Source organism: Perkinsus marinus (assembly GCF_000006405.1).
Source record: "Perkinsus marinus ATCC 50983 genomic scaffold scf_1104296955874, whole genome shotgun sequence".
NCBI classification, from domain to species: domain Eukaryota; phylum Perkinsozoa; order Perkinsida; family Perkinsidae; genus Perkinsus; species Perkinsus marinus.
The window spans coordinates 151,964-178,423 of NW_003207677.1; the positions used below are offsets into that span (position 1 = coordinate 151,964).

A 26,460-nucleotide genomic window follows, 5' to 3' on the forward strand; every position below is an offset into this window, starting at 1 on the left:
TCAAGCTATTGACGTTCTGATGACCGTCCAAACCAGGTAGGTTGTTATCATCTATTTTTCCACTGGTTGTTAGTGTTCATCATTTTTCTTAATCTCAGGACGTTCGAGTTTCAAGCCGACCGTTTCTCAGTTGATGATGGTCGTAGTGGTGACTTGAAAACAGCCCTGACCAAACTGCAGAAGGACAATCTTGGGGATATGGATCCTGACAGACTGTAAGTGCTCGCCTCGAAGTGGGAATATATTTCTGGTTTCCTCAACTGAGCTCGTCAGTTTTATAGAAATACATATACGATTTTGGGGGAAAAGTGTAGAAAATTTCTACTAGAAATCCTTCTCAGAAAATTTCCATATTTTTACCAAAACATGCAGCTGACCATGTGCATATATTCTCACAGTGTTGCAATAAATGTTGGCCTTCCTCGGCTGAGTCCAGGAATCTCCTTAGAGTTTGCATATGAATTCAGGCGTAAGGGTATAGAAAACAATGATAATTTCCTCAATTTTCCTCGGAATTTCCACAGATGTCCCCTACACATGTAGTTGAGCATGTGCATATATTCTCACACCGGCTCCCCTACCACTCCTTGCCGTATTCTCGATGATGAATATCTACACTACTCGCTCTCACCTTTTTTCATGTATGTAGATATGCATGGGTGAAGTACACTCATCCAGCTATTGTAGAGCGTCTGAGAGGCATTGAAGATGCACAAGCTCTGTATGAGAAAAGAGGAGGCAAGCCCGCAGCTATATTCGAGACTTCTAAAGACAAGGAAGATGGAGTACGTTCCTCAGATCACGACAAGTTGAATATGCGCTATTCCTACCCTCTAGGTATTAGTGGAGAAGGAGGACGTGCCTGCTGATGCTGGTTTGAGGGAGCGCAAGTAGACGTGACTGTCGAGTTATGCCTCTAGACTTGGTAGTCTTGGTCATTGTTGTTATTGTTGGGTTGTCAGTCACTCGGGAGGGAGGGAATGTGTAACAGTAGTGCTCAGCAGTTGAAGCTGCTGGTTTCCATGCGTGTTGATACTCATGTCGTATGACGTCAATACGGTGAAGTCTACAGTGTTTGAGAAACTGTCAAAGTTGGACAACGAGAGTAGCAGTAGACTGTTGCTGAAAGGCTCCCTTCCCAGCCGGAGTAGTGTGTTCGACGTTGATGCATGCCTTGAGAAAGCGAAGAAGTAACCCATGACTCTGTCGTTGCTATTCATGGACCTCCATTATCATCAGGTGTGAGCTCCTGTCAGCTCCACAAATACGAGTACTGTGTGCGCGACTGAAGGACATTCTAGTGGAAGAGTCCAACGTCCTTCAACTACAGCCACCTGTTACTGTTGCTGGTGATGTTCATGGGTATGCATATCCACGTTGAAGATGACTAACTCATTGGGCAATCTCAGGCAGTTCCATGACGTTATCGAGCTGCTGGCTGTAGGCGGCCCTGTCCCTGATGTGAACTACCTTTTTTTGGTAAGTCGTTTTCGCACTCACCAGCGGGTTCTCATTTCGTTCAATCCACTACCTGCTCTCATCGTCCTCAGCCTTATTACCATCATTATCATGAACTGTGTCATATAGTGTGTATTCGATGTAGGGAGAAATATACACATGGCCAACTACATCTGTTGGTGGTGACAATACGAAAAATCTGAGAGGAAATTTTGGAAAATTCTTCCTGAGCCTTATTGCCCCCCCCCCCCCCCGAATACGTATTTAAACCTCTATTATCAGTGAAAAAAACTTCAGCTGGACTGAGGAAAGCGAACAGATATATTTCGACATTGTGTGTATTACACATCATTCGAGTTTACCATTGCTCTCAGGGGGACTATGTCGATCGAGGATCTCTGAGTGTAGAGACTATAACTCTACTATGTTGTCTTAAATTGCGCTATCCCGACCGTGTCAGCCTTCTACGTGGCAACCATGAGTCCCGACAGATCACTCAGGTGAAGTACACGTTATAATCACTCCTTGGTTATTCATCCCCTTTTTTCGAAGGTCTATGGTTTTTATGCTGAGTGCTCTCTGAAGTACAATGACGACCTGAGTGTATGGAGATCTTTCACTGACATGTTTGACTACCTTCCAGTCGCCGCTGTGGTGGGCGGGCGAACTCTAGCGGTAGACATTCCTAATCTGCCGAGAAGTTGGTATTGTCTCTTATCTAGGTTCACGGCGGGCTCTCGCCATCAGTGCACACGTTGGACCAACTACGTCTGCTTTATCGGTTTGCTGAGATTCCCCATGAAGGCCCCCTTGCCGATATCGTCTGGTGAGGTGCTTCCCTATTCTTGAGAAAGTTCTACTCTCGCTCAGGTCTGACCCGGACGGCTCCAGCATGCACGTACAGAGTAACAGCGCCGAGCCTGTTGTGGTTGAGGTGAGGCAAGTTCGATGACTTGAGTATAATGGACCTCAATTTCAGGAACCCAATTCATCGGTCCGCGACTACAAGGAGTTACCCTCTGGTTCCGGCTTTACAGTGTCCCCTAGAGGAGCAGGGTGAGACGGCGGCCGCCTGTTATCCTCTGTATCTATCCTAGGTATGTTTTCGGCCATGATGTCACGGTTAAATTCCTACACATGAATGGCTTAGATCATATGGTCCGAGCCCATCAACTCTGCATGCATGTAAGTTTAACAGCAACCCTTGAGGGTCTTAAATGCGGTGGAGCTCAGGGTTACCAAGTGCTCTTCCCTGATCGGTGTGTATCAACTGTTTGGTCGGCGCCAAACTATTGCTTTCGATTCGGCAACACGGCTAGTGTGATGGAAATCTGCGAGAATGGCACTCGCAGATTTAATATTTTCGGCCCGGTGAGACGTCCACCTGCACTCTACTGTACATCATACGCTTAGCTAGGCGCCGGAAAGTTCTCGAGGGGAAACGGAGTCAGAGACCGTTCTTGATTCCATCGCTGCCGACCTCGGTTGCCTCGATGTGGGGGCGGAAGCCTGTGTTAAAACGATAGCGGGATACTCTGAAGATGATGATGGCAATCCCCTACAGGTGAGCTCTCTAGGCGAGTGGTTCCTTGATGAATATGTTCAGTCACCATTGGGAGCAACACGCGTCACCGAGGAGTACTTCTTCTGAACTCTGCTCATACCGTCTCTAAGTACCGTATTCGTGTTACATTCGTGATATTCTCGAAAGCTCATCTTGCGTTAGTCACATCCCTAGCGAGCCGGTGGACGCTCTCGCTGTGTTGTCAAATACCTTTGACAACCACAAGAATTGGTGACACCAACAAGATCACTCAGTTGTCCTCCGATACATTTGACAATCTCCCTAATTGGAGCCCTAATTTCGCTGGACTGCGGCATTCGCTTAATGCTTGATTACTCAAGCCTGAACCCCTTTATTGAGTAACAACTATGACGCTCTAGCTAAAAATCATACAAAAAGTTTACGACTATCGAACGATCAGTTTATCAACTTTCACATTATGTATTTCACACTGTACACGGGTAGATTGCAGCGGTATTATTTCGTGTGATACCAAAAGCCACAATGCTTTCATTACTGTCTTGCAGCAAGACTCTTGCGTCACGCCTCGACTCCACTACCTCGCCATTGGCAGTGAACTCTTAAACTCAAGACCATGAATCAATAAAAATACTTCTCAACCTTGTCCCCATAGAGCACAGTAGTGATATGTATGCTCTACACACTTCGACTACTCGCAATCGAGAAATCTCGAGACTAGCGAACAAGTAAAGTAGCTACAAGAACCATCCAAATGAACAAATGTCCAAGATGAGACAAGAAAGTACACACGATATATACCACCATCTTGGCGGGCTGTACTCTATAGCAAAAATATACATTGGCTTTGACAGCTAATCAGCATCGGCATCAGCTAGCAACCGATGGTGCCGCTATGTCCTTCTTCACTTGGACCCACTTCTTAGCACTAGAAGCAGTATTTCGCTGACCAACCGACCCTTTCCGTCGGTCGGGCCAGCCGGCACCCGCTGAGTTCGTAGAATCAGAGGATCCACTTCCTCTACTTCGCCCTTTACCACCACCACCCTTGCCTTTCCCTTTACCTTTACCTGAGAAGAATTCATACCCATCCTAATGCGGTGATGTCGCTTACCTTTGCCCTTTCCTCTTCGCTGATAATCGGGTACATCATTTAGCCGATAAAACTCGTCACCGAGCTCTCTAGACTCCTTAGCCATATCTTCAAACACGTCGTGATACTGTAGATGACTGTCAAGCAACAACTTGGCGTCATCCAGATCCTGTCTCCTCCCACAGAGGACTAGACAGGGAGAATGCGATGTGTCTTCCAGCCTTGCATAGTTTAGGTTAGCAGAGTCTGCGATCTCATGCAGAGTTGCAAACCGACGGCCAATAACCCAACCAATGCAGTCTTGTGGTATCGGATACCTACAACAGTCGGTCAAACGGCGTCGGAGACAAGAAAATAAACAGGTGCTGTCCTTGTTATCACCTCTCAACGAGGTACTCGAGTTCGGCTCTAGCCTTATTAACAGCTTCTACTGATGGACCGTATATGACCACCCTCCTCGATTGAGGATCTCTAGCAGTGCCCTTGTCAGCTACATTCACCTCCACGCCATAGTCTTTGATAACCCGACTGATGTGAGCCCCGTTCTTGCCAATCATAACGCCGACCAAATCTGCATCGATATTGAAAGTAGTCGACTCCTGGCTTTCCAACTTCTCACGACGAGATGACAGTGCCTGAAGTACTCCACATCATCACAGCCATCGTGGCGAAGGCTGCTAATACGTCGAGCATCGCTTGCCGCTTCTCGTGGAAGCTCTGGATGTCCTTCTGGTGCTTCACGTGAACATCGAGTAGTAGCTTAGCGCGGTGAAGGTCACGCTGACTTCCCACTAGAGTAACCGAAGGACCACTCTTTGGATCGGCTCGAGGCGTTACCTGATCAAGGAGCAACTCGATCCCATACCACAAATCCGCCACATCATGAGTCACCTTAAGAAGGCCGGACTTGATCGCTACTTGATTGAGGCAGCCTTGACCATCATCACTCATTATCCAATCGGCGAGGACCCTCGGGACCTGGACAGTCTCTGAACTTAAGTCCGTCAAGTTCGTAGGACCTATTAATATCTACTATCACAACCTTAAACGCTGAATGACCCCATCTTACTAAAACTCCCACCAGAGTCACTTCCGTCCATATGATGCCCGACGGGCCGACGAAGGTTCCCTCGCTCCACGATAATAGGCTCATGTAAGTCGGTGTTTTTGACATAGAAAAATTCATCAGCTCGAATGCTGACGATCTCGCCACTCCACCAACTAGCGGGAGCATGTGCCGTAGCCGGGGATCGAACCTGGGACCATTCGATTACCCCATACAGGATGCTACTCGTCCTACCTCGACTGTATCCCCCACCTCAGGCCTGTAGTCATATGCATTGCTGAGCGCCTTGCTGGTCAAGGGAGGCACTAATCGTGCCTAAAAGTCATCCTTCCATATTTCATTGATGCGTTCCGAATCCTTACCTCTGACATTGGCACTGTCTTTGGAGCCCATATGTCATCTTGGAAAGCAACTGTGATCTAAGAATGGAGACCTACGAGCGCCCCCAGCAGAAACTATACTCACCATTTTCCTAGCCACGTCTACGTCTCCTAAATACCCTTCAAACCTGATACCACACCTTGGGGAACTTCTACTACTGATGCATTACAGTACCATTTCTGTGGCGCACTTTGATCCTTGATTTCAACGAGGGGAGAATAGCGATGAACACTATCTCGATCAAGGCCCGACAGTGTAGACGGGGTGCTACACTCCACAGCCATTGTTAAGTATTAATATCAAAACAAGATGATCAGATGATGACAGTAATAACACAAAACCCAAACGCCCTACATATTCAATTCAATCGCGGACCCAATCAGGCAGGGCCAGCAGTAGAGATGCCACGCCTCGTCATACCGCGCCATATCGCAACGCAAGCTAGCGTTGAACATTGGTCGTGCGACGACGATCCGACGGTGCATGCACATCTTGCGCACTTGCATAACCTTGCATTTCCTCAACGGCCCGATGTTTCGTGCTTGAAACTATCTCGAAGTCATGCGGGGTGTTCAGAGAATTCCGCCGGAATGCGTTCCAGAAAGTATTCTTAGAATCGATTCTCAGAATCGATTCCTGGATTGTGTTCAGAGGATTCCATTCCCAAATATTCCGGAATGTATTCTGGAATCGATTCCGAAACGCGTTCAACGAATCCCGCTCTCAGAATGAGTTCTCAGAATCTATTCTGGAATGAAAACCTTAATTTTTCGTAACTTGTAACTCTTCGCTCCGCCCACAAACTGAACTTCCTTCGCCCGCAAGCGAAGGCGGAACTTAGTGACTTCAGGCAAGCTGAGCAAGGAAGATGAAGTGATCAAGATTAAGTTGATTAACATATATTTTACATTGCGTATTCGTTATACTAATGTCATCGAGGCTTGAGTACAAGTCCGCTCGAGGAAAATCATGGGACTTTGTACAAAACGAGTTCCATGACTTGTGCGAATCTGTTGATTTGTTGTCGAACGTGGTAGCCTTCCGCGCGCCACAAAATTCTCGGAAAGGAATTTTCGCATTCTGAGATTTCGCTTTCTGGAACGTGTTTCAGAATGCATTCTAAAGTTTTCTGAACACGTTCGGAATCTATTCTGGAACGCATTCCAGAATGTGTTTGGGGGGCTGTTCTCTGAACGCGATTTTGGTGTTTTGCATTCTGGAATGCGTTCTGAGTTTCGGAATGGGTTCTCTGAACACCCCGATGGTTTCAATGACGACTGCGATGCCGCAAGTTCGCGGAGCTGACTTTCCCACACCTTCTAGCGCTCCTAGCCTGGCCTCATCTTGTGAGAAGCTCCAGAGAGATGAAATACATAAACCAACTTCATATTGTGGTACAATTTAGTTCCAATTTTGAATTCATATCTACATATGTGATGTAGAGTAAAATGTACGAGTACAGTAACGCGAGTGGTGACACTGACTCAATCGTCCCCGAACTGGTCATCAAAAACATCGAAACTGATTATCGACATGCCCTGTGCATTGACACTAGTAACGCCGCGCCTCTTCGGAATCCCCGATGGAGCTCAACGATGATAATAGTGAGGATTAGCCTCTAGCCTCGACGTTATTATCTACGGACTCCTCACAAGGCACGTCGGGGAGGTGCTCTTCACAGCAATCTCTGAGCAAGGTCAATGATAAACCTCGATTACTGTCGGCTACTTATTCTTCTTGCTTGACGCGTCTCTGAGGTGCGTCTTTACCACCCAAAGTCGATGGTTCTGAAGCACAACGCCAATACGCGGGCTGACCAATCCTTCCTATGCTCGCCTGTGACGTCATTATGTTCGCGTGTGTTGTTAGTTTCCTCGGCATTTTCATCATCATCCCAACTAGGCAACGGTGGCAATGTCGATACGAGCCCATCAACAACCTGAGCTCCTCCTTAACCGAATCAGAAGTAACAATAAAGCGACCTGTGAAGGAACGACTGAGTTCCTAGCAGAGAGTGAGAGGTCATCTGCTGCTTCCTGGATCGCCTCCACCGAAGCGTTGCTGACCTTCAGCTGAGCCTGGCAATAGTCACAATGAGAAATAAATTCCACACCGAGACGAAATACTTGCAACTCTTGAAGTATTGTCAGCAACTTAGCGGAGTATTCTATCAATTGGCCGTTGCGCTTCGTTAGTCGATTGCGGCTCCAACACGCTCGCTTGCGTATCTTCTCCGCATCCAATCTCCTTTGCAGCACCGCACAGCGAAGATTATCTATAGTCTTCACAAGAAGAACAATACCTCAGCAGCAGCGAGCATTAACCAGGAGGACCATACACGTTGCATTTGCGATATCTGCTTTGCTCGATCCTGCAGAGTCGCATCCATCGCTTTATTCTGTTCGACTGTCTGCTCTCGACGAACGGACAAATCTCGCACTTTGGCCTGTAACCTATACCACGCCACCGACAAATCATTCGTCGATTCCTCACAGTCTACCTGCCAGCCTCGGCTCTATACCTCTCCCTAGAGGCCAACACTGTATCGAAATCACTAGCAGTAGGTGTCTGTTCAGATCCTCTCGGGCTGATCATAGGCACGAGAACTCACGAAGCGCAGCATAAGGCATGCCATAAGGCGACGGAGGGGCGAGATCTTAGAGGTTACTTACATTCCTTCTACTATCCGTGGGGACCTATCCCGGACCTCTAATTCCGGCTCCGCGTTTGGTGTTGTTTCCTGAGTAAAGCCACTCTCAACCATCCATCCCACTAACGTGGGGCCTAACCTCAGCTTCAACTGCTGCATTGACATCCCTATTGAACTGCAGTGAAATCACAGGCCTAGTGGCGGCCATTTCTCCCTCTTCTTCTGATCGGCCCTCTGAATAGTCGACACCCTCATCGTCAGCTTCAGCTAGTAAACGTCGTCTTTCCCGTGCCATACAGGAGGTGCATGGCCGTTCGCTCCGGGTGGCTACTATTCTAGCGCATCGGGGACACTTCTTCACTATACGTTTCTTCTTAGGAGCCATTGATAGTCGAAGACATTGTGAACGAAACTCGAGAGCTCACAGTTGGCCCGTTGGTGCTCACATAATTTATATAAAGGCAACAGTTGAGATCAGTACTCTTATACAACAACACGAGAGGATGAAATCAGCGGATAACAACATCAACAAAATATCAATCGCGGAGTACTAACTTGTTGATTCGAGCCTTCAAGACCTCCAATGCTGTCGCCTTTATAGCAAACGCAATGCAACAGTCGGTCAGAAAATAGAAGATCACTATGATCATCACTACACACAGTGGCTGCCGTAATAGTCCTCCTAGGAGGCAGTGTATGAACTTGTTAACTCGAGCCTTCAAAACCTCCCATACTGTCGCCCTTATAGCGAACGCAATGCAACAGTCTGTCAGAAAATAGAGAAATCATCATTTTCACGCACTAAAGCCGCCGTGATAGTCTTCAGTTCTTCCTCGCAATCGTGTACATTGACAAACCATTGACCTTCGCTCTTCCTAGTGATGTCCTCATACGTTCGCTTCCTAGGCTCAATGACTCTCCCAGAAGTACTAAGACCGTGATAGACCCCATCTCCACATAGACTGGCCAATGCTGTACACCAATACATAGCTAACGACGACTCGAACATACTAGATAGGCAGCAACGATGAGGATAAGACGCCACGTACTGGCATGCACGACGCCAACCGATCACCCCTGGCTTCAACACGAAGTAAACATCAGTTCTCTCACAAGCCGGAAAGCTCTTTGCAGTGGCGAGGCTCTCGTCCATAGCAGTAGGGATGCCTAGTCGAATCAAGTCGTCATTCCATGTGACAGTGGGTTCCTCTATATACTCTATCTTAGCCTTGGTACTCTCACTCAGTGAAGTGGCGAAAGTGTGGTATTCATCCGGTGTCCAGGACTGATTAGCGTCCAACCTTAGCCGAGCGGTCCCGACCAACCCCGAGGCGGCAGAGTTGACTTTTTCAGCGTCTCGTATTGGATTTTCTCCGACTTTCAATTTCACGCAACCTCTCAGCTGAGCACCGCCTTGGTTTTCCTCGCGAGTGTACATCTGATTGATTTTCACGACTTGTGAAATTTCCCTTCCGTTTGCCCCACCATACCACGACAGCACTTCAGCAGGTCTTTTTCCTATACACTCGCATACACATCCAAGCAACGCCATCTCCACCGCCCCCTGCAAGCTGATATCACCCGATGATGCAATCCTCGAGGCCTCATAAACAGCATCAGCTGTGAGGTCAATAGACCGCGGTATGGGGATAGGCTCCATGACTGGTTCGAAGCAGCGGTCAGGATGAAACAGAGGAAGAGGGCAAGCCTCGCCAACGCCACAGCAAGGGGTTGGTGACGACGACCCATCAGCCGGGTAGAACCTGAGCAATGCACATTGAGGAAAAGTCGCCAATAGATGGAAATTCCTCAGGCACTACATACAGTGGAGTTTCACCCGTGATGTGAAAAAAGCACTATTGAGAAATATATTTCACAACTACTGTATAGCGCGAATATCGGGTATTTCATAGAGTATTACGCCACTCCACATGAAACGGGTGAAACTCTGCTGTATATTTCGTCTGAGAGTTTTCCACAACCCTTAGGCTGGACCACGAGCTGCCATATATTTCTAAGATCCGATCGGTGAACTTACTGAGAGTGTATAACAACATAGACACCATTTCGGTCCGTGATGTCAACACGACTACTCCATCTACATAACGGCAATGGGCTCTTCAGTTTTAGGGTAAATTTCTTCAACACGACCGATTCCACTTCAAGACGACCCGGGGGGAACATCATGAAATTTGGGAAAGCTGTAAACCATGTGTGATTCACTCGTCAGAGAACACAAATAACCGCTTGAAATCTAAAGCACATGTTCAAAAGTATCGTAGACTTTTCGACGAGATAAAATTTCACAGAAATTCCCCGCAAAAAATTGTCGGTTTTTTCATATAATTTCGGCCACTCCCGAGTGAATGGCGGAAAAGGATTAAACTCGAAAGTCAAACAGACCGATCAAACAGCAAACATAATAGCCTACGAGAAGAACCAATAGCCATCGCCTGCAGCTAGAAACTCGTATAATAACATATACACAAACTTGATGGGAAATGAATGCTTGTAAGCTGCCGACTGCCCGTCTTCTCCTTCTCAAGCCTATCCAAGTTAGAAACAGATTGATCACCCCTACTACTACTACTACAACTACTACTACTACTACTACTACTACTACTACTACTACTACTACTACTACTACTACTACTACTGCTACTACTACTACAACTACTACTACTACTACTACAACTACTACTACTACTACTACTACTACTACTACTACTACTACTACTACTACTACTACTGCTGCTACTACTACTACTACTACTACTACTACTACTACTACTACTACTACTACTACTACTACTACTACAACTACTACTACTACTACTACTACTACTACTACTACTACTACTCCTACTACTACTACTACTACTACTACTACTACTACTACTACTACTACTACTATTTCTACTACTACTACTACTACTACTACTACTACTACTACTATTTCTACTACCAGTACTACTACTACTACTACTACTACTACTACTACTACTACTACTACTACTACTACTCCTACTACTACTACTACTACTACTACTACTACTACTACTACTACTACTACTACTACTACTACTATTTCTACTACCAGTACTACTACTACTACTACTACTACTACTACTACTACTACTACTACTACTACTATTACTACTACTACTACTACTACTACTACTACTACTACTACTACTACTACTACTACTACTACTACTACTACTACTACTACTACTACTACTACTACTACTACTACTACTACTACTACTACTACTACTACTACTACTACTACTACTACTACAAGTAGTAGCTCACACATGGCTTCAATTCTCATAATGTGGGTACCAATCCAATACAGCATTTCCAGATCATATTAGTTTTGACTTGGAAACGCAGTACTTCCTCACTGCTCCCTATACTACCCTCCCACAGAGTGATAATTCCCTTCGCCAGAACAGACAGCCCCACCAGCAGGCACCCTAAGCCGCAATGCGCTCCTCCATCACTTAGCACTTTCAACTGTGTTATACTTCTTCAACTAGTATCGCGACGTTTTAACTATCTCATAGTTGTCATTAGATCATCTCAACTATTGTTGACTTCCACGGATTGTATGAGGCTATTACCATAATATTGGTACTTCAGGAGCCGACTTTCTACCCTACAGATAGCAACAGCTTCCACACACGACCATTATAGTGCCCTCGATGAGCAGTCTTGGAGGAATATATGTTTGCTTTCCTCACCCGAGCTCAGGAGTTTCCAAATCTTATTTTCACAACAATAAGAATCTTCCGAAATTTCCCCCACTATCACCAGCATACGCAGTTGACCATATACATGAACCAGAGCAGAGGAACGATTTACAACGGGGAAATAAATCACTGTCGTATGAGTTGAACGAAATTCCTTCATTTCAACTCAGCCGTTTTACAGGAATACGTCTAATACCGTTCCGTGAGGTATTCACGATACTAAAGGCATCAGCCTCGTGCGTGGTTCCGTAGTCATTATTAAACTAATAACCAAATATTTATACGGCAGTTATGGAAGCTGGTACGTAGTAGTGATAGTGGTAGACGCTCAGTTATTTTTGTGGCGCGGTGACGTTGTTGCTGCTGCCGTGATCGTCCTAGGGCTCCAGCCAGGGATGTCCAAATGCCTATCACAAGCATAGCACCTCACCACCACCGCACCGCCTACTTCCTCTCAAAGAAACCATCTTGAGTACGGCCAGCAGCAGCTGCTGATGCTTCAGCTAGGCTCGATCTTGATACTGAGTCCAGCCCTTGGAGTAAAGCCGTGGCCTTGGTGCCAGCTAGGGAATCCTAAATGGTAAAGTGAGAGACAATATACCTATACTCACCCACGCATGTTGATGACTATGCCTTTATAATGGAGTTTCGCCCACTCGGTGGGAAACCCTATATTCTCAGTACGCAGTAGTGTTTTTCATATCACTAGGGTGAAACTCCAAAAATTCATTCAATGGAGTTTCACCGGTGAACACTAGTGAAAAACACATTTCACGACTATTGCAGGGCGCAGATATCGCGTTTTTCACGGAGTTTTACGCCACTTCACGTAGAACGGGTGAAACTTCAATGAAAACTCAGCAACATAATGATATTGCCAACCCCATACCATAAATATAATATAATAAATTAGCGATTGACCATCAATGGTTGCGAAAATTCTTAAAACTTCCATATTAGTTTCATAAGCATCTACCACCCCCCGGCTGAAAAGGAGGTGCCGCGCTCAACTGAGGAGACCTAACTAACAAGGTGCCCAAAATAGAATGCGCTATTGTCGAGCTTGATCAGAATTCAACAAGATATGAAGATCTTGGCGAGCACTTTTAAATGGTATCAATTCTAAATTTCGGGCACCCTATAGTTCGAAAATCAATACTACCTTTTCAATGCTCCTGATGCGCATTTCCATAGCCGTAAATGCCTCAAGAAGAGCCTTCCTTCCCTCTTCGGAGCCCTCCAGGCACATATCCAAGAACTTAGCATCCAATAGACATTGGGCGAACAGTACCTTCACATGAAGTTTCTAACTCTGAATAGCTCACACCACAAGTATTGATTCCTTGCTAAGAAATTGCAAACCCAACGTGATTGAGCAGAAGTTGACGTCCCTAAAGTTCTTAATTAGTTTATCTCTATAAGAGGTTAACAGATAACCATATTACATTCTAATTTAGTGTATTTATAACCATATGACTATTAAAACATAAATAAAAGGATATAATTATATTTATATTAACTTGTTTGACAGACCTTCATTTAATAGATATCTAATCGTAATACCATATAATCCTCTATTTATAACCAGACATTGATATATTATGATATGATTTATTAATGGAGTGCTCGAGCTCACGTGAAACGGCGTCAATAAAACAGTCATTTCGGAAATATTTCCTAAGAGTCATTTTATTTTTTTCATTGACGTAAAACAGTGAATGCTGCTGCACAACCATCGCTCTTGGCATCTCTTTGATAACAGAAGTGGATAACTGCAATTCAACATGAGTTCCCCGTGGTGCGGTATTACCACATTGCCCAGGCTTGGTACATCAGGAGCGACCTGCCGTATATCCGCCTGAACAAATCTGCCATCCACAGAGGCTAGTGTGTGTGAAGACTACCTCTGGTAGGACCGCATAAGCATCGAAAAGTTGTCGAAGTCTTTTTACGCATTCTCGTATAGTGGCAACAGAAAGCTCACTCTTCATCGCTGACACCAACATAGGAGAAGTGAACCTGGCATTTTACAGTCTATAGTTGATAAGCCCCCGTCCGTACTACCTATCCACGATATTCATTATTGCTAGAGTCATAGTAGTTGGAGACTCATTAAGCATCTGCATTAGCTGCACTTCAGACACGCATGGATCCGACAGAATCGCCAAGCCGAGATTCAACTCTTTAGTCTTCATCCATGTCGAGAGGTTCGCCTCTAACACAGTTGGCTCCTCAGTGGTAGCGGCACTTCCTATTTTGGACGCTAGTGATGATGCTACAGCCATTAGTAACGTTGGGGAGGCGAGAACAGCAACCTACTACTACTGCTATGTGGAGGAGGCACCTCTGTACGCTGCTAATCCCATAGATAGTAGATCCTACCATTCCAGCGCTCTAATGCTGCATTGATACAACAGCTCCAGTGGCACTGTCTAGTAAGGCACAAGGAAGGGCGACCAAAAAAAGGCGGACAAATCGAGATGGTAATATTCTCAATAGTGTGGTATAGGATAAATACTGCGGCGAGCCGAGCGGTATCAGACGGGTCACTCAGTTGTTGTTATGATATGTCATCTACGACGTGTAAATTCCCACCCTGGGAGCGCGCAGGAGAGATAGATCAAAAACGCCGAAAGTAACACTCGAGAGCAGCAGCAGCAGCCGGATTCGTTCAAAGATGCAGTCCTTGGATGTTCCCTAGCTCGTTTTGACAGGTGTCAGGCCGGAAATTAATGACGGAAAAGTACCCTTGCCGCGGTTCGAACCGGGATCAATCCTGCAATCGATGCGTGAAGAATTCAGCGACAGTGAAGATACTCGAATGAGGCTTCAGCGCGCTACTAATTACAAACTCTGGGGAGAGCACTGGATGATGTGTGACACGGCTCTACTGCCACGTCATCACCTTCCATTGCCAAAATTGACAGTGAAGCTTAGGGAACCGTAGTAGTCAGCTGGGAACACTTTTTCAAAGTGAGTCCAGCACCCACCCGAACAGCCAACTCGGAATATGCTACTGCCGTACTCAGAATTTGTACTCTGAATGGGTTTTCGAAAGCTCAGAATACAAGCAGCTCGGATAACATTCGCACTTGAACAAATTCTTTTTCATCGATCTCAGACTCGAAAAAGTGAGCAATTGAACGGGCTCCAGAGCATCTTGTGTCACAATAGAGTTCGCTAGGGAGATAGCAAGATGGTATCATATCTGGCACAAGCAGTCAGCGAAGCGGCCATTGATGATATTATTTTGCCTGGTATCTAGCCATAATGGCTTTATGCTAGCGCTAGGCATAGGCCCCTTCATTGGAGATAGTTTAAGTGCTTTAGTGCTTTCTTTACGTCTTAAAAAATGGTAGAGCAACGACTTAACGATTCGGTTCGTGCTAAGCCACCATATAGAATATCGAGGCGCGGCAAGAAGGCTGCTGCCACTGAGTTCACCGTGTATGCTGCGGCTTTCGCAGATGCTCAAAAGGATCTTTACGATAAGGGTAGGTGGTATTGTTTTATATCTTCACCGTGTTATGGTATGTGGATGTCAGATAAGAACCCTAAGGGATTCATCCCAATGTGCATGGCAGAGAATAGGACTATGGGAGGTGATGTGGAGAAAAAATTCAGGAAAGTACGCCAGACTGTTCTCGATCGTCGATGCTTATTGAGTATATCAAGTTGCATTGTGTCTGGTCTGTTCGTGTGTCGGGAATCTTCGTGTGTGCAGTTGATGGTTTTTCTTCTGTTGCTTGCTTGTGTTTTTTTGTTTTGACCGGTTTTCTTGTAGACTCTCGCGGAGCTCGCCGCAGATCCTGCTTTCCCAAGGCATCAACTGTGTGACTATGGTGATTCGTCTGGTATGCACAACTTTAAACACGCCGTTTCTCGGGCTGTCTCCACTCACCTGGCATCTCCTGAAGTAGCTGTCAAAGCTCTGGAGAAGGTTACCGACCAGTACGTTATGAGTGAACAGAAAATGCAAGCTGAAGACATCTTATGTATCACCAACGGGTGAGCAGGGGCATGTTGTCAAACTGAGCCTGTTAACTGTTATTTCTTCAGGTGTGGTTCTGCCATGAATATGGTCTCTTTCTGTCTGGGTGATGGTGACGGCAAAGATTGTTTCATCACCACTTATCCTGCTTATCCTGTCTTCGCTACTGATTGTGGGCTGGAAGCTAACATTCCAGTGAAGTTTGTTGTGAAAACAACTGAAGAAGACGGTTTCCGGATCAACCTGTAAGCAATCCTATTATCATTTAAAATGTTCTCGAGAGTATATTTACAATTCTCAGGAAAACTCTCGATAGTGCCTACAAGCAATGTGTAAGTGAAGGTTATCGTCCCCGTGCCCTTATCACGACTGATCCCGGCAACCCGATGGGAAGTGTTGCCAGTGTTGAGGAGCTCCGTGCTTTACGAAATTGGTGCGGTCTGAATGGATTATGGTGGATCTCTGATGAGATTTATGGCTGCAGTGTACATAATGATTGCAATCGCCCTCATATTTCGGCCTTGAGTCTACCACTTCTTGAAGGGGACATCGATCCTCCGACACTGGTGCTCTGGGGCTTCAGCAAGGACATGGCACTCTCGGGCATGCGTGTTGGCTTCATTATGAATGTCCCACGGCAGAGGAATTGGGAACTTATCGAGGCTATCCGACATGCTGCTACCAAGCAGTATGGTATATTCTCAATGGTCAGCCCTGTTGCCCAGGAGGTGTGCACTAGGATGCTCTCTGACGATGAATGGTTGCCGAGATTTCTTCAGATCTCCAGAGATCATCTAACGGCATGTAAGCGTATATTGTGTGATGGATTGGCTAAGTTGAACATACCTTATTTCGAGCCTCATGCCGGTCTCTTCCTATGGTGTGATCTCACAGAGTTCCTTAAATCGGACGACTCTGATGGGTTGGGTCTCTTCAACACCCTAAAGTCAGATCCGTATAAGATGGTCATATCTCCGGGTAGTTGCTTCTTCGCTGACAAGCCTGGTATGATGAGACTATGTTATGCTTGGATGACTGATGGTCAGGAGGCTTGTAGGGAAGTTATCAGGCGACTGAGCCATCTAGCTCAGGAGAGTCGGAAGGGAGAATTTTAATGTTTCTCAACTGTTTCGGACTTTATGAGTTTTTATATAAACGACCGGAAGCAGCGTTCAGCTCTATTTGGTGTGTTCTCAAAAGATATTTGGTTTGCAATTTCATTGATTTCTAATCTCTTATCGTTTCTTACTACGTAATGTAATGTACGATGCTATCGAACTTCAATTGTGCTTGTTGAGGCTCTTTTTTCATTAGAGCACTTGAAGTGGCATTAGTCAACCTCTTCAGTGATAGTTGTTCAGACTACTCATAGCAATAGAGCAATAGCTTGTAAAGATAATCAGCGTCTCTAATATGATTTCCCGCGTTTTGTTGTTAGTTACATTGGATCTTCGTGGTGAGGTTTGACATAGTCGAAAGCAAAAATGGCGCCTTCACGCATGAAAAAGAGTGAGTTAAGTACTAATTTGCGATCCTCCAAGTTGATCAGATTTCGTGATCTTGTAATTATGGAATTGCCTGATTTCTATCTTTGTAGGTTGTTGATTGTGCTATGTTGGTGGTGAGGGAAGTCTCTTCATGGATAGTTGTAGACAATGTGTCTCCTTCGACCTTTCCTCGGACTACGGTCTTTGTAAGGTCTCCCCATTTGTATGAATATATCTTTATGGGGCAGCTATGCCATCGATTTTCCTTCAAATTTAGCGAGCATTGTAGTATTGTAATCATGGAACTGTCTATTTCCTACCTTTGCAGGTTGTTGATTATGTTCTGTTGGTGGTAAGGGAAGTCTCTTCATGGATTGTTGTAGACAATGCGTCCCCTTTGTTCGACTCGTCCTCGGACTACGGTCTTTGTAAGGTCTCCCTTTGTCTGAATATCTCTTTATGGGGCAGCTATGCCATCGATTTTCTCTCACGTTTAGTAGGTTTTGAAATATTGTAGACAATGTGTATCCTTCCTTCGACTCGTCCTCGGACTACGGTCTTTGTAAGGTCTCCCATTTGTCTGAATATCTCTTTATGGGGCAGCTATGCCATCGACTTTCCTTCAAGTTCAGCAGGTATTGAAGTATTGTAGACAATGTGTATCCTTCCGTCGACTCGTTCTTGGACTGTGGCCTTTGCAAGGTCTCCCGTTTGTATAGAGATCTCTTGATGGGGCGGCTATGCCATCGTGGGATACGCCTCGAGGCTTGGTGCCATCGATTTGTCTGGGGTGGGTTATGCTACCCGAAGGTCTAGGATTATCAATTCCTCTGAAGGGGGTAACTATGCCACTGGTAGGATGCCAGCCAAGGATATGCACTAACGCTATCAGCTTATCCTTGTGGAGCAACTATGCCAGTCCAAGGTATGGACTATGGCAATCAGCTGAAGATATATGTTAGTACAATCAGCTTATTTTGGTGGGGCAACTATGCCACCTTGGGATATTTTTTAGTTTTTTCGGATGGGGCAACTATGCCGGCTAAAATATATATTCAGCTTCTTGGGGTTGGCAACTATGCCAGCTGAAGATGGTGGGGAGTACAGTCAGTTTTCTCGGGTGGGGCAGGTATGCCAACTCAAGCTACACACTACTGAAATATCTTTGAGATAGGATGACGATTATCGTGGATTATGTTGAAGTTACTTCAATTTCTGTAGAGTGCGGCAATCAATTACGCCTGAGGGGCAGATATGCCACTGGCTCAAGTCTCGATTGCGACGGATTATGGTGTTGAAAGAAACTGTAGCGTACATTTGATGGCAGACTACCACTGGAGTTGAAGTTGTGGGAGAGAAGTTGTGGCATCTAGTCCCGACGACTGGGCAGCAGACTCAGCCTTCCGGGTGGCGGGACATACGATAATACCGCCGTATTCGAGTGGTGAAATATCGTATCCCAAACGACCAAACGAACTGAAATGAAAACTTGTCTGGGATGGTGAAAGGGCATGCAACAGTAAGTGTAATTGTGAACTCAGACACTTAGGTTCCTAGCCAATCTTGGTAAAACTGACAACGCAAAACGGTGCGGTTAATGAAAACGAACAGATACAATAATCCGTTACTTCGACAGGCTAATCGACTTAACCGGAGCTCATGCAGGGCAGTCTGTGTATGTCGTATAGTTACTAAGTTAGGTGTTCTCTGCCACGAACAGGCAGATGTTGGTATAACAACAATGGTGTGGCCATATGATTAATTTGACTGTGAGCGCCAGTTTCAACTGCTTCTTTTTGTATGACTGGGAGTAGATATTTTCGTGCAGTTGAATAGGAATGTGTGATAATTACGTGTGATGGCTTGCGTAGTTCTTACACCGTTCGCATTCAGCCTGAAGACTTTAGGCTGGAGTGTGTAAAAATGACCCATTTCACATTGCGTGGTGCGTCATGCGTACTACGCTAGTGCACAACCGGGGTGCATCTCCAGTGATAACCTTGGATTCTCAGGAATTGTGACATAATTCAATCTTTATTGCCATTGTTGACTGCGCATTCTCGATCTTGCATGCTGATATGTCGGACTTTCACGGGAGAAGGTATAGTGCGACTTGCGTTATCAGTCTCTCGTGTTGAAGGGTTGGTACTACCGAGCATCTATTGAGAGCTTCCTTGAACTTCATGTGTTGTCCAATACATTTCAAGGCATTGTATGTCCTAGTACAGCGCTCCACATCTCTTGGACTCTAGTCGACTCAGATGGGAATGAACAGTGTTGCAGTATCCCTAGGCAAACCCATCTGATTCATCTCATTCATTGATAGTAGCTCCGCTGAGGATTCTCAAACTTTATGACTACTACGAACTCCGCATCGACGGGCCCAAATGTGTCCAAAAGATGTATACAGACGGCGAATGAACCATTGACAAGCTATTTCGAGGCATTTATGGACTCTAAATCGGATCTATTCGACCAAGGCGAGCAGCGTACCTTCGATATATCGTGCAGCCACGAACCACAGATACTAATCCTAATGGTTACCTTACGATGTGCGTGGCTGAGAATAGCTCCATGGAGGAGATGTTGAAGGCTAGATTCAAAGAGGTATCGATCGCTCTTCTCGATAAGCCCCCTCTGTCAGCTCTTCCCCAGTTTCGAGGGGGTCATTATTATCCATCCCTCTTACTGTCGAGAACTGTTCCTGTCAGATTCTGGCAGACATGTCCTCCAGCGAGTCGTTCCCCTCCAAAGAGCTATTCATGTACGGAGACATGTCAGGGATGAATACTTTGAAAACCGCTGTTGCTGAGGCAAGCTGACCGTTACGTATACAGATTCCCCCTGTCTACTGTTATTGATTCTCTCTCTTTGAATGGACGAAAGACTACGTAATCTTCTCCTATAATTCTCAACTCAGGCAGTCGACCATTTTCTTGCTCCTCCAGTGGACGGTATGGTGGGAGTCGGTGTCACAGCTGACGATGCTATAGCTATCACTAATGGGTAACAGCCTTCATTCCTTCACAGATCGATAGTTGTTCTCTCCCGTGGGATAGGTGTGGGCCTGCTATGAATCTTATATCATTCTGCCTGGGCGACGGCGACGGGACGGACTGTTTTCTCACTACCAAGCCTCTCTATCCAGTGTTCCTCTTAGACTGTGAAAAGGAAGCCGGGGTGAACTCATTTTCTGTCCTACTCACATCCTTTAGATTTCCCCGTCGTGTAGGTGCGTGTCGTTCCGTCGGTAAAGACTTCCATGGAGACCAGTTTTGAGATCACGAGGTTGGCCATAAGCTCTCCTTGAATTCTCGACAACTCCCCCTGTTTTCAATGTGGGCGTTGTAATCTCAGGTCAGCCCTTGAGCAAGGCTACGAGTCTTCTGTAGCTGAGGGGTTGAAACCCAAGGCCTTATTGACTGTAAACCCGGGCAATCCGAGCGGCCGAGTAGCCACAGCTGATGAGCTTAGAACGATAAGGAATTGGTGTGGCGAGAAGGGCATATGGTGGATGTAGACCAGCAATGATCACTCTATCGATGAGAGCTCTTTGCCATCAGATCTGATGAAATTTACGGATGCGCAGTCCATGATGATAGCGAAAGACCCCACATATCTGCGTTGAATCTGGTCAGTCCCTTCTCATGATAATGTCTCGCACTGTATGGCCATCCTCAGCCACTCCTCCCGGGCGATCTCGATCCTCCAACCCTCGTGCTTTGGGGCCTTAGCAAGGACCTCGGTATGTTTGTGGTATTGATGCTTTCCGAGAGCTCCCCTTTCCTTGTGTAGGTTTGTCGGGGATGCGAGTGGGTTTCTGTTTGGGCCTTCCTCGTCAACGTCATGATCCCTCCGTGGTGACGCTGAAGAAAGCTGCACAGTCCAGCTATAATATGTTCGCTGCTGTTAGCCCATTGACGCAGGTACTTGCTAGCTCTAGCATTATAGTCGTACTTCCCTACTTTTCAGTGGTTCACCGAGAAACTGCTTGGTGACCAGCACTGGATGACAGCATACTTGTCGGAATATCGCAAGGTTTTGACGGAGTGCAAAAAGCTAATCTGTCAAGGCCTCGAAGGATTAGGAATTCCCTTTTACCAACCCGACGGCAGCATCTTCATCTGGGCCGACTTCTCAGAGTTTCTGACTCCAGATGATTCTCGTGGAGATTCCAACGCGTTATTCGATAAGCTCTGTGACGAGCCGTATAAGATCATACCTTCTCCCGGTGATAGCTTTTTCGGCCCTCCGGGGGGCATGCGGTTCTGCTATATGTGGATGGCAAAACCTCAGCAGGCCTGTCAGGAGCTTGTCCGTCGGCTGTCTGTGTTCGTTGCGTGCAATCGTCGCAAGTAAGGATAATTCTTTGCTATCCTACTGTTTTGTTGTCTCGTTTGAAACACTCAAGCTGACTCACTGTTGTTCTCTGAGAGAAGCCCCCTTTGTGTTCCGTAGAGGAATCTAATGTCATGGATTCGTTTTAACCACTCAAGTGTTGGGTTTGCAGTACGCGATATGCTATCATTGCGACCACTTTCAGACCTGTTCTGTATCTTTACCGCATGACCCTCCAGATCCGCTCCATTATTGGACTTATAGATTATTCCTTATTGGCTCTCCTACTTATAGCGACTTTTGCGGGAATTGATTATGCGATATCGGGGGTGCTTCTTGGCGTAAGTCTGGGAGTGCTTCACCGAATGTTCGTTGAATCACATGTGGATGAGGATGAGCCTCTAGTGACAGAGACTCTCAAAGTAGGAGTCGGAATTCCTAAGCGGAGAACGAGAAAAGCTGTTAGTTTGAAATCGACATATGCAGGGATCGAACCTGCGGTCTCGAACAGACGCGATGCACCAGTGCTGATAGACCGCTCGGTTGGGACGGAGGACTTACCATGTCACGACTGTGTCGTGCCCGCAACTGATAAGCGATTGAGTCGAGCAGCTCGTCGACGGCTACGTAGGCGTGCCAAGAGGGAGAGTACGTCTCCGCTCGAACATCCCATCGAAGGGGAGCCGGACTGGACACCTGTTGAGGAGAACTGGTTGAAGCACGATGAGTGTCTTGTGCCCACTTCGAGCACCGAGCTGTCTGATGATGGCAAATGTCCTGCTGTCGTAGATGAGCGATTTAGGGATGTCATTGAGGATGAAGTTGGCACCATCGAGGTCATTCAGGAGGTGTCGCAAGGCCCGCCAACTCCCAAGGGGTCAGTTGATCCAAAAGTGCTCAGTGACATGTCTACTTCTCCTGTAGGTACATTGAAGTCGCCTCGCGAGTGTCATCAACCTCAGCATCGTATAACACTGGTCGAAGGCGCGTGCTCGGACCTTTTGTAGAGTCTCCTCCGTACTTACCACCCGAGTAAGAGTTGTCCAAAGGGTGAAGATCAGAAAGTCTCAGGTATCATTATGGAGACTACTATCAACAGTATCCAGAGTACCTGCTTCCGTGGAGCCCACCGGTCGTGATGCAAGTCGTCCCGCTGGCTCCACAAGGACTGAACACCTCATCCCAGTTCGAGTCGGGTACCGGGGTTAGATGGCTCGGAAGCGGCGAATTGAAAATAGAGATGGCTGGAGCGTGGGCAGGGACCGAGGGGAAGTGGAGATTCATAGCTATCAGTAGGAGGATCTCAGCTGCGGTGGTCATGGACCATTTTCTCGACGTAGATCGCTGGTTGGAGTGGCTCGACGCTTCCTATCTGGACACGTGGCCTTGGGGGTCCCCTCCTTTAGTACTGGACATGGACCTCTCGAGGAACGATCTCACGGATGAGGAATTTAAATGGATACTGCTACATCTCGACAGGGGCCCCGCGAATGTTCAGTGAGATCTACTTTCGATTGGTATCTGTCACTCGGACCACTTCAGACGACTGCGGGCTTCCTTCAATCAACTCACGGAGAAATGCGTCGATGCTTTGGTGGGGATGTTGGACATTGGCAACGAGCAAAGAGTTGCTGAACTTCATCTCAACGGTAACTCCCTCGGCAACAGAGGAGTCTCAGCTGTCCTCACGGCCGTTGCCACGAGCTCACGACACCAACACGGGTGTGCTTCCAGTCTGCGGCTCCCAACGTTGGGCATTCCTGGTTACCTTAGGTCGGCTGTTGCCCACGAGCTACCGCCACTGTGGCTGCGTGTTGATGACAATTCTACTGACTGTGAGGCCGAGCTCGTATCGTCGATATTCCAACCTGGGTGAGTATTGCCGTCCTAGCGGTATGTGGAAGTCAACTTTTAGGGAGTACTGTATGGCTACCCTTCCTGCATCTTGCACTCCCGATATCTGTGGCAATGGTGCACTCGTTCACCTCTTTAACTTTGGCAGACAGGAGTTGCCTACAGGCAGCTAAGCATGATGACAAGTACATATTTAATCGTCTCGAAATAGACTATCTTTGCTCCTCATTGGAGCTTCTAATTCTTTCGTAGTAGTGCATGCTTTCGTCTTCATAAAGACTACTATTCGAATCGGGGCTAGTGGCCAACAGATGGTCTCGGGTCAAATTCGATGTGCTTGGCCTCGTTCCTCGGGTTCGTTCGTCCCACGTTGGGATTTCTCTCATGTGTTATTAGTAAATCGTGTTACTCTACCATGTCATCAATAGGCCTTTCCTGAGGTCCCCATGCTTGGTTCCACTGGGAGTCCTAGCTGTTGAGTTTTCATGCAGTGGGAGTGGGAAGAGGCCCACTCCGAGTCGTGTGCTCTCTTGAGTTTCGACTCTAAATCGATAAAAGGGCCCAACAGTGACGTTTATTTCCTCAATAAGAGCTAGGGGTGTTCTCGCTGGCACAAGCTCGGTCGCCTTCTAGTAACGGACGGAGGATACATGCCTGATGTGACTCACAATAGGTCTATGATTAATTGTGTGCATGTGAGTGTAAAGTCCAACGCCTACGACAACGCGGCTTAGTTAGACTTGCATCGATGCACATTAGCTCCCGAGGGATCAGCTTTAGCCTTTTGAATTGTCTGCTTTCGTCATGCCAATGAGTTTTGTCCACAGGGCGAGATAACCCCTGCCAATGTACTACCTCTCCTATCGGCAGGATCCGCTTACACGAATTGTGTCGCGAACAACTCGTGACATATTAAAAGTAGTTTCTGACTGGGTTTCCTGACCACCACATTATGGTATGCTGCACCTCGGTAACTGCGACATGCATTTGGTTGCCGCTTGGTCATGTGATTGTCTCTATTGGACTTTTAAATGAACTCAAGATGGCTAGGGGGACCCAAATAACACATACAGATAGAACATGCACATCTTGATGATTGGAATGAATGTCACAACACAGCATTTTAGCTCTCACTGCTAGTATTTGAATAACACACTACGACAGAAGTGCTTGAGGAAAACGGCTGGTCTATGCTCGAGCGAGATGATCTGTGAGCTTTCCAGATTCACCGTGTACTCCATTATATGGCAGCGCAAGAGGTACTCAAGGCGAGCAAAGACCGTTATGCATGCGTCTTCACTGTTGTAGTCAACCCTCAAGTATTCGGGACTGGCCTCAGGGACCGGTGGGGCTATCGCTGACTTACGACTACGACTTTTCTCCATCATTTTTCTCAGCTTCGAAGAACTCGAGAGAAAACTCTGGAATGGACCAACCTTTTCCAGAGACGCTTTTGCATTTCTGATTCCTTTATTGGCTGTATCGGCTTGACCGCCGGCAAGCAACGGGTTTGCCTTCGAGAGCTTCTTCTTTCGACCCTTACCGAACACACCCTTGAGACTTATTCCTCCATCCACGTCGTCAAACTGCATCGAAGTATTTGACTCCAGACTGGCATTCATGAATTCTTTATCAATCGTTTCACTGTCGGAGTCAGTGACGGGTGAGCCCTCGGTCGAAGACCCGCCTATACTCAGCAAATTATCATCAGATTTGGACTCGCGTACATTCGACAAACTGCCATCAGATTTGGAAACTCGGTTCGACCCTGTGAGGCTACCAATGGGAGCATCCAATTCATCAGCACTTTTAGACCGGAAGCGTCCATCCCACCAGGAGTCGTCGGTGGCTTTAGCACGGGGTCTTTGAATGTTGAAGCGCCGGACAGGGCCGATAGCGAGGTTACTCGGATCAAGGATCATGCATCTGGGGATGGAATATGCTCGGTCTTCATAATGTAGCAGCAACGATTCAGGGCATCGACTAAAGACGATTGGCATGCCTGGTTCGGACTACTAGGAATGATATTGGACTCACTAGACTTCGGAATCCTCAACTCCTTGTCTCATAGGACACGACGAAAATTCCAAGCTCACGAACCCATTATGGTCAATGCGAACTCGAATTTGATCGAGATTATGCTCCTCAGGTCGAAGGATACATAGCTTGTCATACTTTCCAACGACAGTTGTGATATCTTCCTGATACAACGAGAAGAATCATTGAGGACGAGAACCTATCACGAACCTTGGTAAAAGGCTCCCCTCGATGACATGTGTCGCTCTCTCCTGTTGGCGTACCTAACACAGGTGTGAGTTGCATCGATGGGATGAGTGACTTTACCTCGCTGACTCGCTGTCACGAGACGGACTAATATGGGCCCCAACGCTGTTAGCCTCATGATTCTGGAAGAGAATATGCTACGAGAAGTTTGCGTAATTCAACTGCGAACACGAGAGTAACGACTTGGGCGGTTTTCTCTGAGTCACGAGACGAGGTTCCCGACGTTTTTTGTGCAAGTCAGGACGATTATTGTCAGTGACAGTCTAGACAGTTTTCGGACCACGAGAATTGACTGCTTGAACGACTTTAGAGACCGGAAGTTGAGTAGTGAGAGTGGTGAATAAATGGTGGTGTAGAAGGCCCTAGAGAATGATGAGACAAAGCACGAGCGTTCGATCGGTTATCTGCACTCATTCCCGACGACTACATTTTAATACAATGCAAGCTAGACTCATGCAATTATCCTTGAATTGAGTAGACGGATGATAGACAAATTCGATTGAGTACAGTATGTTCCCGAAACTCCAGGGAACAACCTATAAAACTGATCTAACTTAGCAG

At 46.6% G+C, this 26,460-nt stretch overlaps 9 protein-coding genes across 9 annotated transcripts in view; 5 read left to right on the plus strand and 4 right to left on the minus strand.

The window, feature by feature from the left end:
* The window catches only part of Pmar_PMAR020425 (caax prenyl protease ste24, putative), a gene marked incomplete at both ends in the record, with an annotated part of 2,548 nt that extends 1,654 nt beyond the window's left edge, over nt 1–894 (plus strand). The window contains 3 exons of the mRNA XM_002775404.1: nt 99–215; nt 650–785; nt 838–894. Of these exons, the coding sequence (XP_002775450.1) occupies nt 99–215; nt 650–785; nt 838–894 (310 nt within the window). The remainder of the gene's footprint in view (nt 1–98; nt 216–649; nt 786–837) is intronic.
* Nucleotides 895–1,038: 144 nt separating this feature from the next.
* Nucleotides 1,039–3,109, plus strand: Pmar_PMAR020426 (protein phosphatase 2B catalytic subunit, putative; the record flags this gene model as incomplete). The annotated part of the gene is made up of 12 exons (XM_002775405.1): nt 1,039–1,190; nt 1,240–1,362; nt 1,410–1,479; nt 1,833–1,958; nt 2,011–2,133; nt 2,181–2,284; nt 2,329–2,392; nt 2,438–2,514; nt 2,556–2,643; nt 2,692–2,829; nt 2,876–3,022; nt 3,065–3,109. The coding sequence occupies 12 exons, from the start codon at nt 1,039–1,041 to the stop codon at nt 3,107–3,109; spliced, it is 1,257 nt and encodes a 418-aa protein (XP_002775451.1).
* Nucleotides 3,110–3,871: 762 nt separating this feature from the next.
* Pmar_PMAR020427 (conserved hypothetical protein) lies at nt 3,872–5,825 on the minus strand (the record flags this gene model as incomplete). The annotated part of the gene is made up of 10 exons (XM_002775406.1): nt 3,872–4,071; nt 4,116–4,411; nt 4,476–4,729; nt 4,779–4,931; nt 4,986–5,113; nt 5,176–5,350; nt 5,395–5,475; nt 5,523–5,579; nt 5,626–5,668; nt 5,716–5,825. The coding sequence occupies 10 exons, from the start codon at nt 5,823–5,825 to the stop codon at nt 3,872–3,874; spliced, it is 1,497 nt and encodes a 498-aa protein (XP_002775452.1).
* Nucleotides 5,826–7,117: 1,292 nt separating this feature from the next.
* Pmar_PMAR020428 (hypothetical protein) lies at nt 7,118–8,609 on the minus strand. Its single transcript, XM_002775407.1, has 9 exons — nt 8,331–8,609; nt 8,214–8,281; nt 8,042–8,128; nt 7,880–7,994; nt 7,668–7,823; nt 7,524–7,619; nt 7,378–7,480; nt 7,270–7,328; nt 7,118–7,228 (listed from the first exon to the last, which is right to left on the minus strand). Exons 1-8 carry the CDS (start codon nt 8,574–8,576, stop codon nt 7,270–7,272), a joined length of 930 nt encoding a protein of 309 aa, XP_002775453.1. The 5' UTR covers nt 8,577–8,609; the 3' UTR covers nt 7,118–7,228.
* Nucleotides 8,610–8,960: 351 nt separating this feature from the next.
* Pmar_PMAR020429 (conserved hypothetical protein) lies at nt 8,961–9,851 on the minus strand (the record flags this gene model as incomplete). Its single annotated transcript, XM_002775408.1, has 1 exon — nt 8,961–9,851. One exon carries the CDS (start codon nt 9,849–9,851, stop codon nt 8,961–8,963), a length of 891 nt encoding a protein of 296 aa, XP_002775454.1.
* Nucleotides 9,852–12,232: 2,381 nt separating this feature from the next.
* On the minus strand, nt 12,233–14,263 carry Pmar_PMAR020430 (hypothetical protein). Its single transcript, XM_002775409.1, has 6 exons — nt 14,011–14,263; nt 13,851–13,965; nt 13,757–13,804; nt 13,109–13,237; nt 12,395–12,519; nt 12,233–12,353 (listed from the first exon to the last, which is right to left on the minus strand). The coding sequence occupies exons 1-6, from the start codon at nt 14,229–14,231 to the stop codon at nt 12,275–12,277; spliced, it is 717 nt and encodes a 238-aa protein (XP_002775455.1). The 5' UTR covers nt 14,232–14,263; the 3' UTR covers nt 12,233–12,274.
* Nucleotides 14,264–15,298: 1,035 nt separating this feature from the next.
* Pmar_PMAR020431 (1-aminocyclopropane-1-carboxylate synthase, putative) lies at nt 15,299–17,351 on the plus strand (the record flags this gene model as incomplete). Its single annotated transcript, XM_002775410.1, has 5 exons — nt 15,299–15,440; nt 15,492–15,574; nt 15,731–15,954; nt 16,006–16,182; nt 16,239–17,351. 5 exons carry the CDS (start codon nt 15,299–15,301, stop codon nt 17,050–17,052), a joined length of 1,440 nt encoding a protein of 479 aa, XP_002775456.1. The 3' UTR covers nt 17,053–17,351.
* Nucleotides 17,352–19,974: 2,623 nt separating this feature from the next.
* On the plus strand, nt 19,975–21,783 carry Pmar_PMAR020432 (1-aminocyclopropane-1-carboxylate synthase CMA101, putative; the record flags this gene model as incomplete). Its single annotated transcript, XM_002775411.1, has 10 exons — nt 19,975–20,089; nt 20,136–20,188; nt 20,345–20,430; nt 20,484–20,604; nt 20,657–20,712; nt 20,782–20,940; nt 20,988–21,057; nt 21,106–21,169; nt 21,220–21,350; nt 21,397–21,783. 10 exons carry the CDS (start codon nt 19,975–19,977, stop codon nt 21,781–21,783), a joined length of 1,242 nt encoding a protein of 413 aa, XP_002775457.1.
* Nucleotides 21,784–22,900: 1,117 nt separating this feature from the next.
* On the plus strand, nt 22,901–23,789 carry Pmar_PMAR020433 (hypothetical protein; the record flags this gene model as incomplete). The annotated part of the gene is made up of 5 exons (XM_002775412.1): nt 22,901–23,054; nt 23,103–23,259; nt 23,305–23,484; nt 23,536–23,634; nt 23,678–23,789. 5 exons carry the CDS (start codon nt 22,901–22,903, stop codon nt 23,787–23,789), a joined length of 702 nt encoding a protein of 233 aa, XP_002775458.1.
* Nucleotides 23,790–26,460: the final 2,671 nt, after the last annotated feature.

Excerpts from the sequence above, each read along its gene's own strand:
- Pmar_PMAR020430 (XM_002775409.1), bottom strand. The coding sequence starts at position 14,231 with ATGGCTGTAGCATCATCACTAGCGTCCAAAATAGGAAGTGCCGCTACC. Across the intron at positions 13,238-13,756 it reads TACCAAGCCTGGGCAATGTG|GTACTGTTCGCCCAATGTCT; the intron begins GTAATACCGCAC and ends CTTCATGTGAAG. Across the intron at positions 12,520-13,108 it reads GCATCAGGAGCATTGAAAAG|GATTCCCTAGCTGGCACCAA; the intron begins GTAGTATTGATT and ends TTTACCATTTAG.
- Pmar_PMAR020428 (XM_002775407.1), bottom strand. The coding sequence starts at position 8,576 with ATGGCTCCTAAGAAGAAACGTATAGTGAAGAAGTGTCCCCGATGCGCT. Across the intron at positions 7,481-7,523 it reads ACTCAGTCGTTCCTTCACAG|GTTGTTGATGGGCTCGTATC; the intron begins GTCGCTTTATTG and ends GGAGGAGCTCAG. Across the intron at positions 7,329-7,377 it reads CGAACATAATGACGTCACAG|AACCATCGACTTTGGGTGGT; the intron begins GCGAGCATAGGA and ends GTTGTGCTTCAG.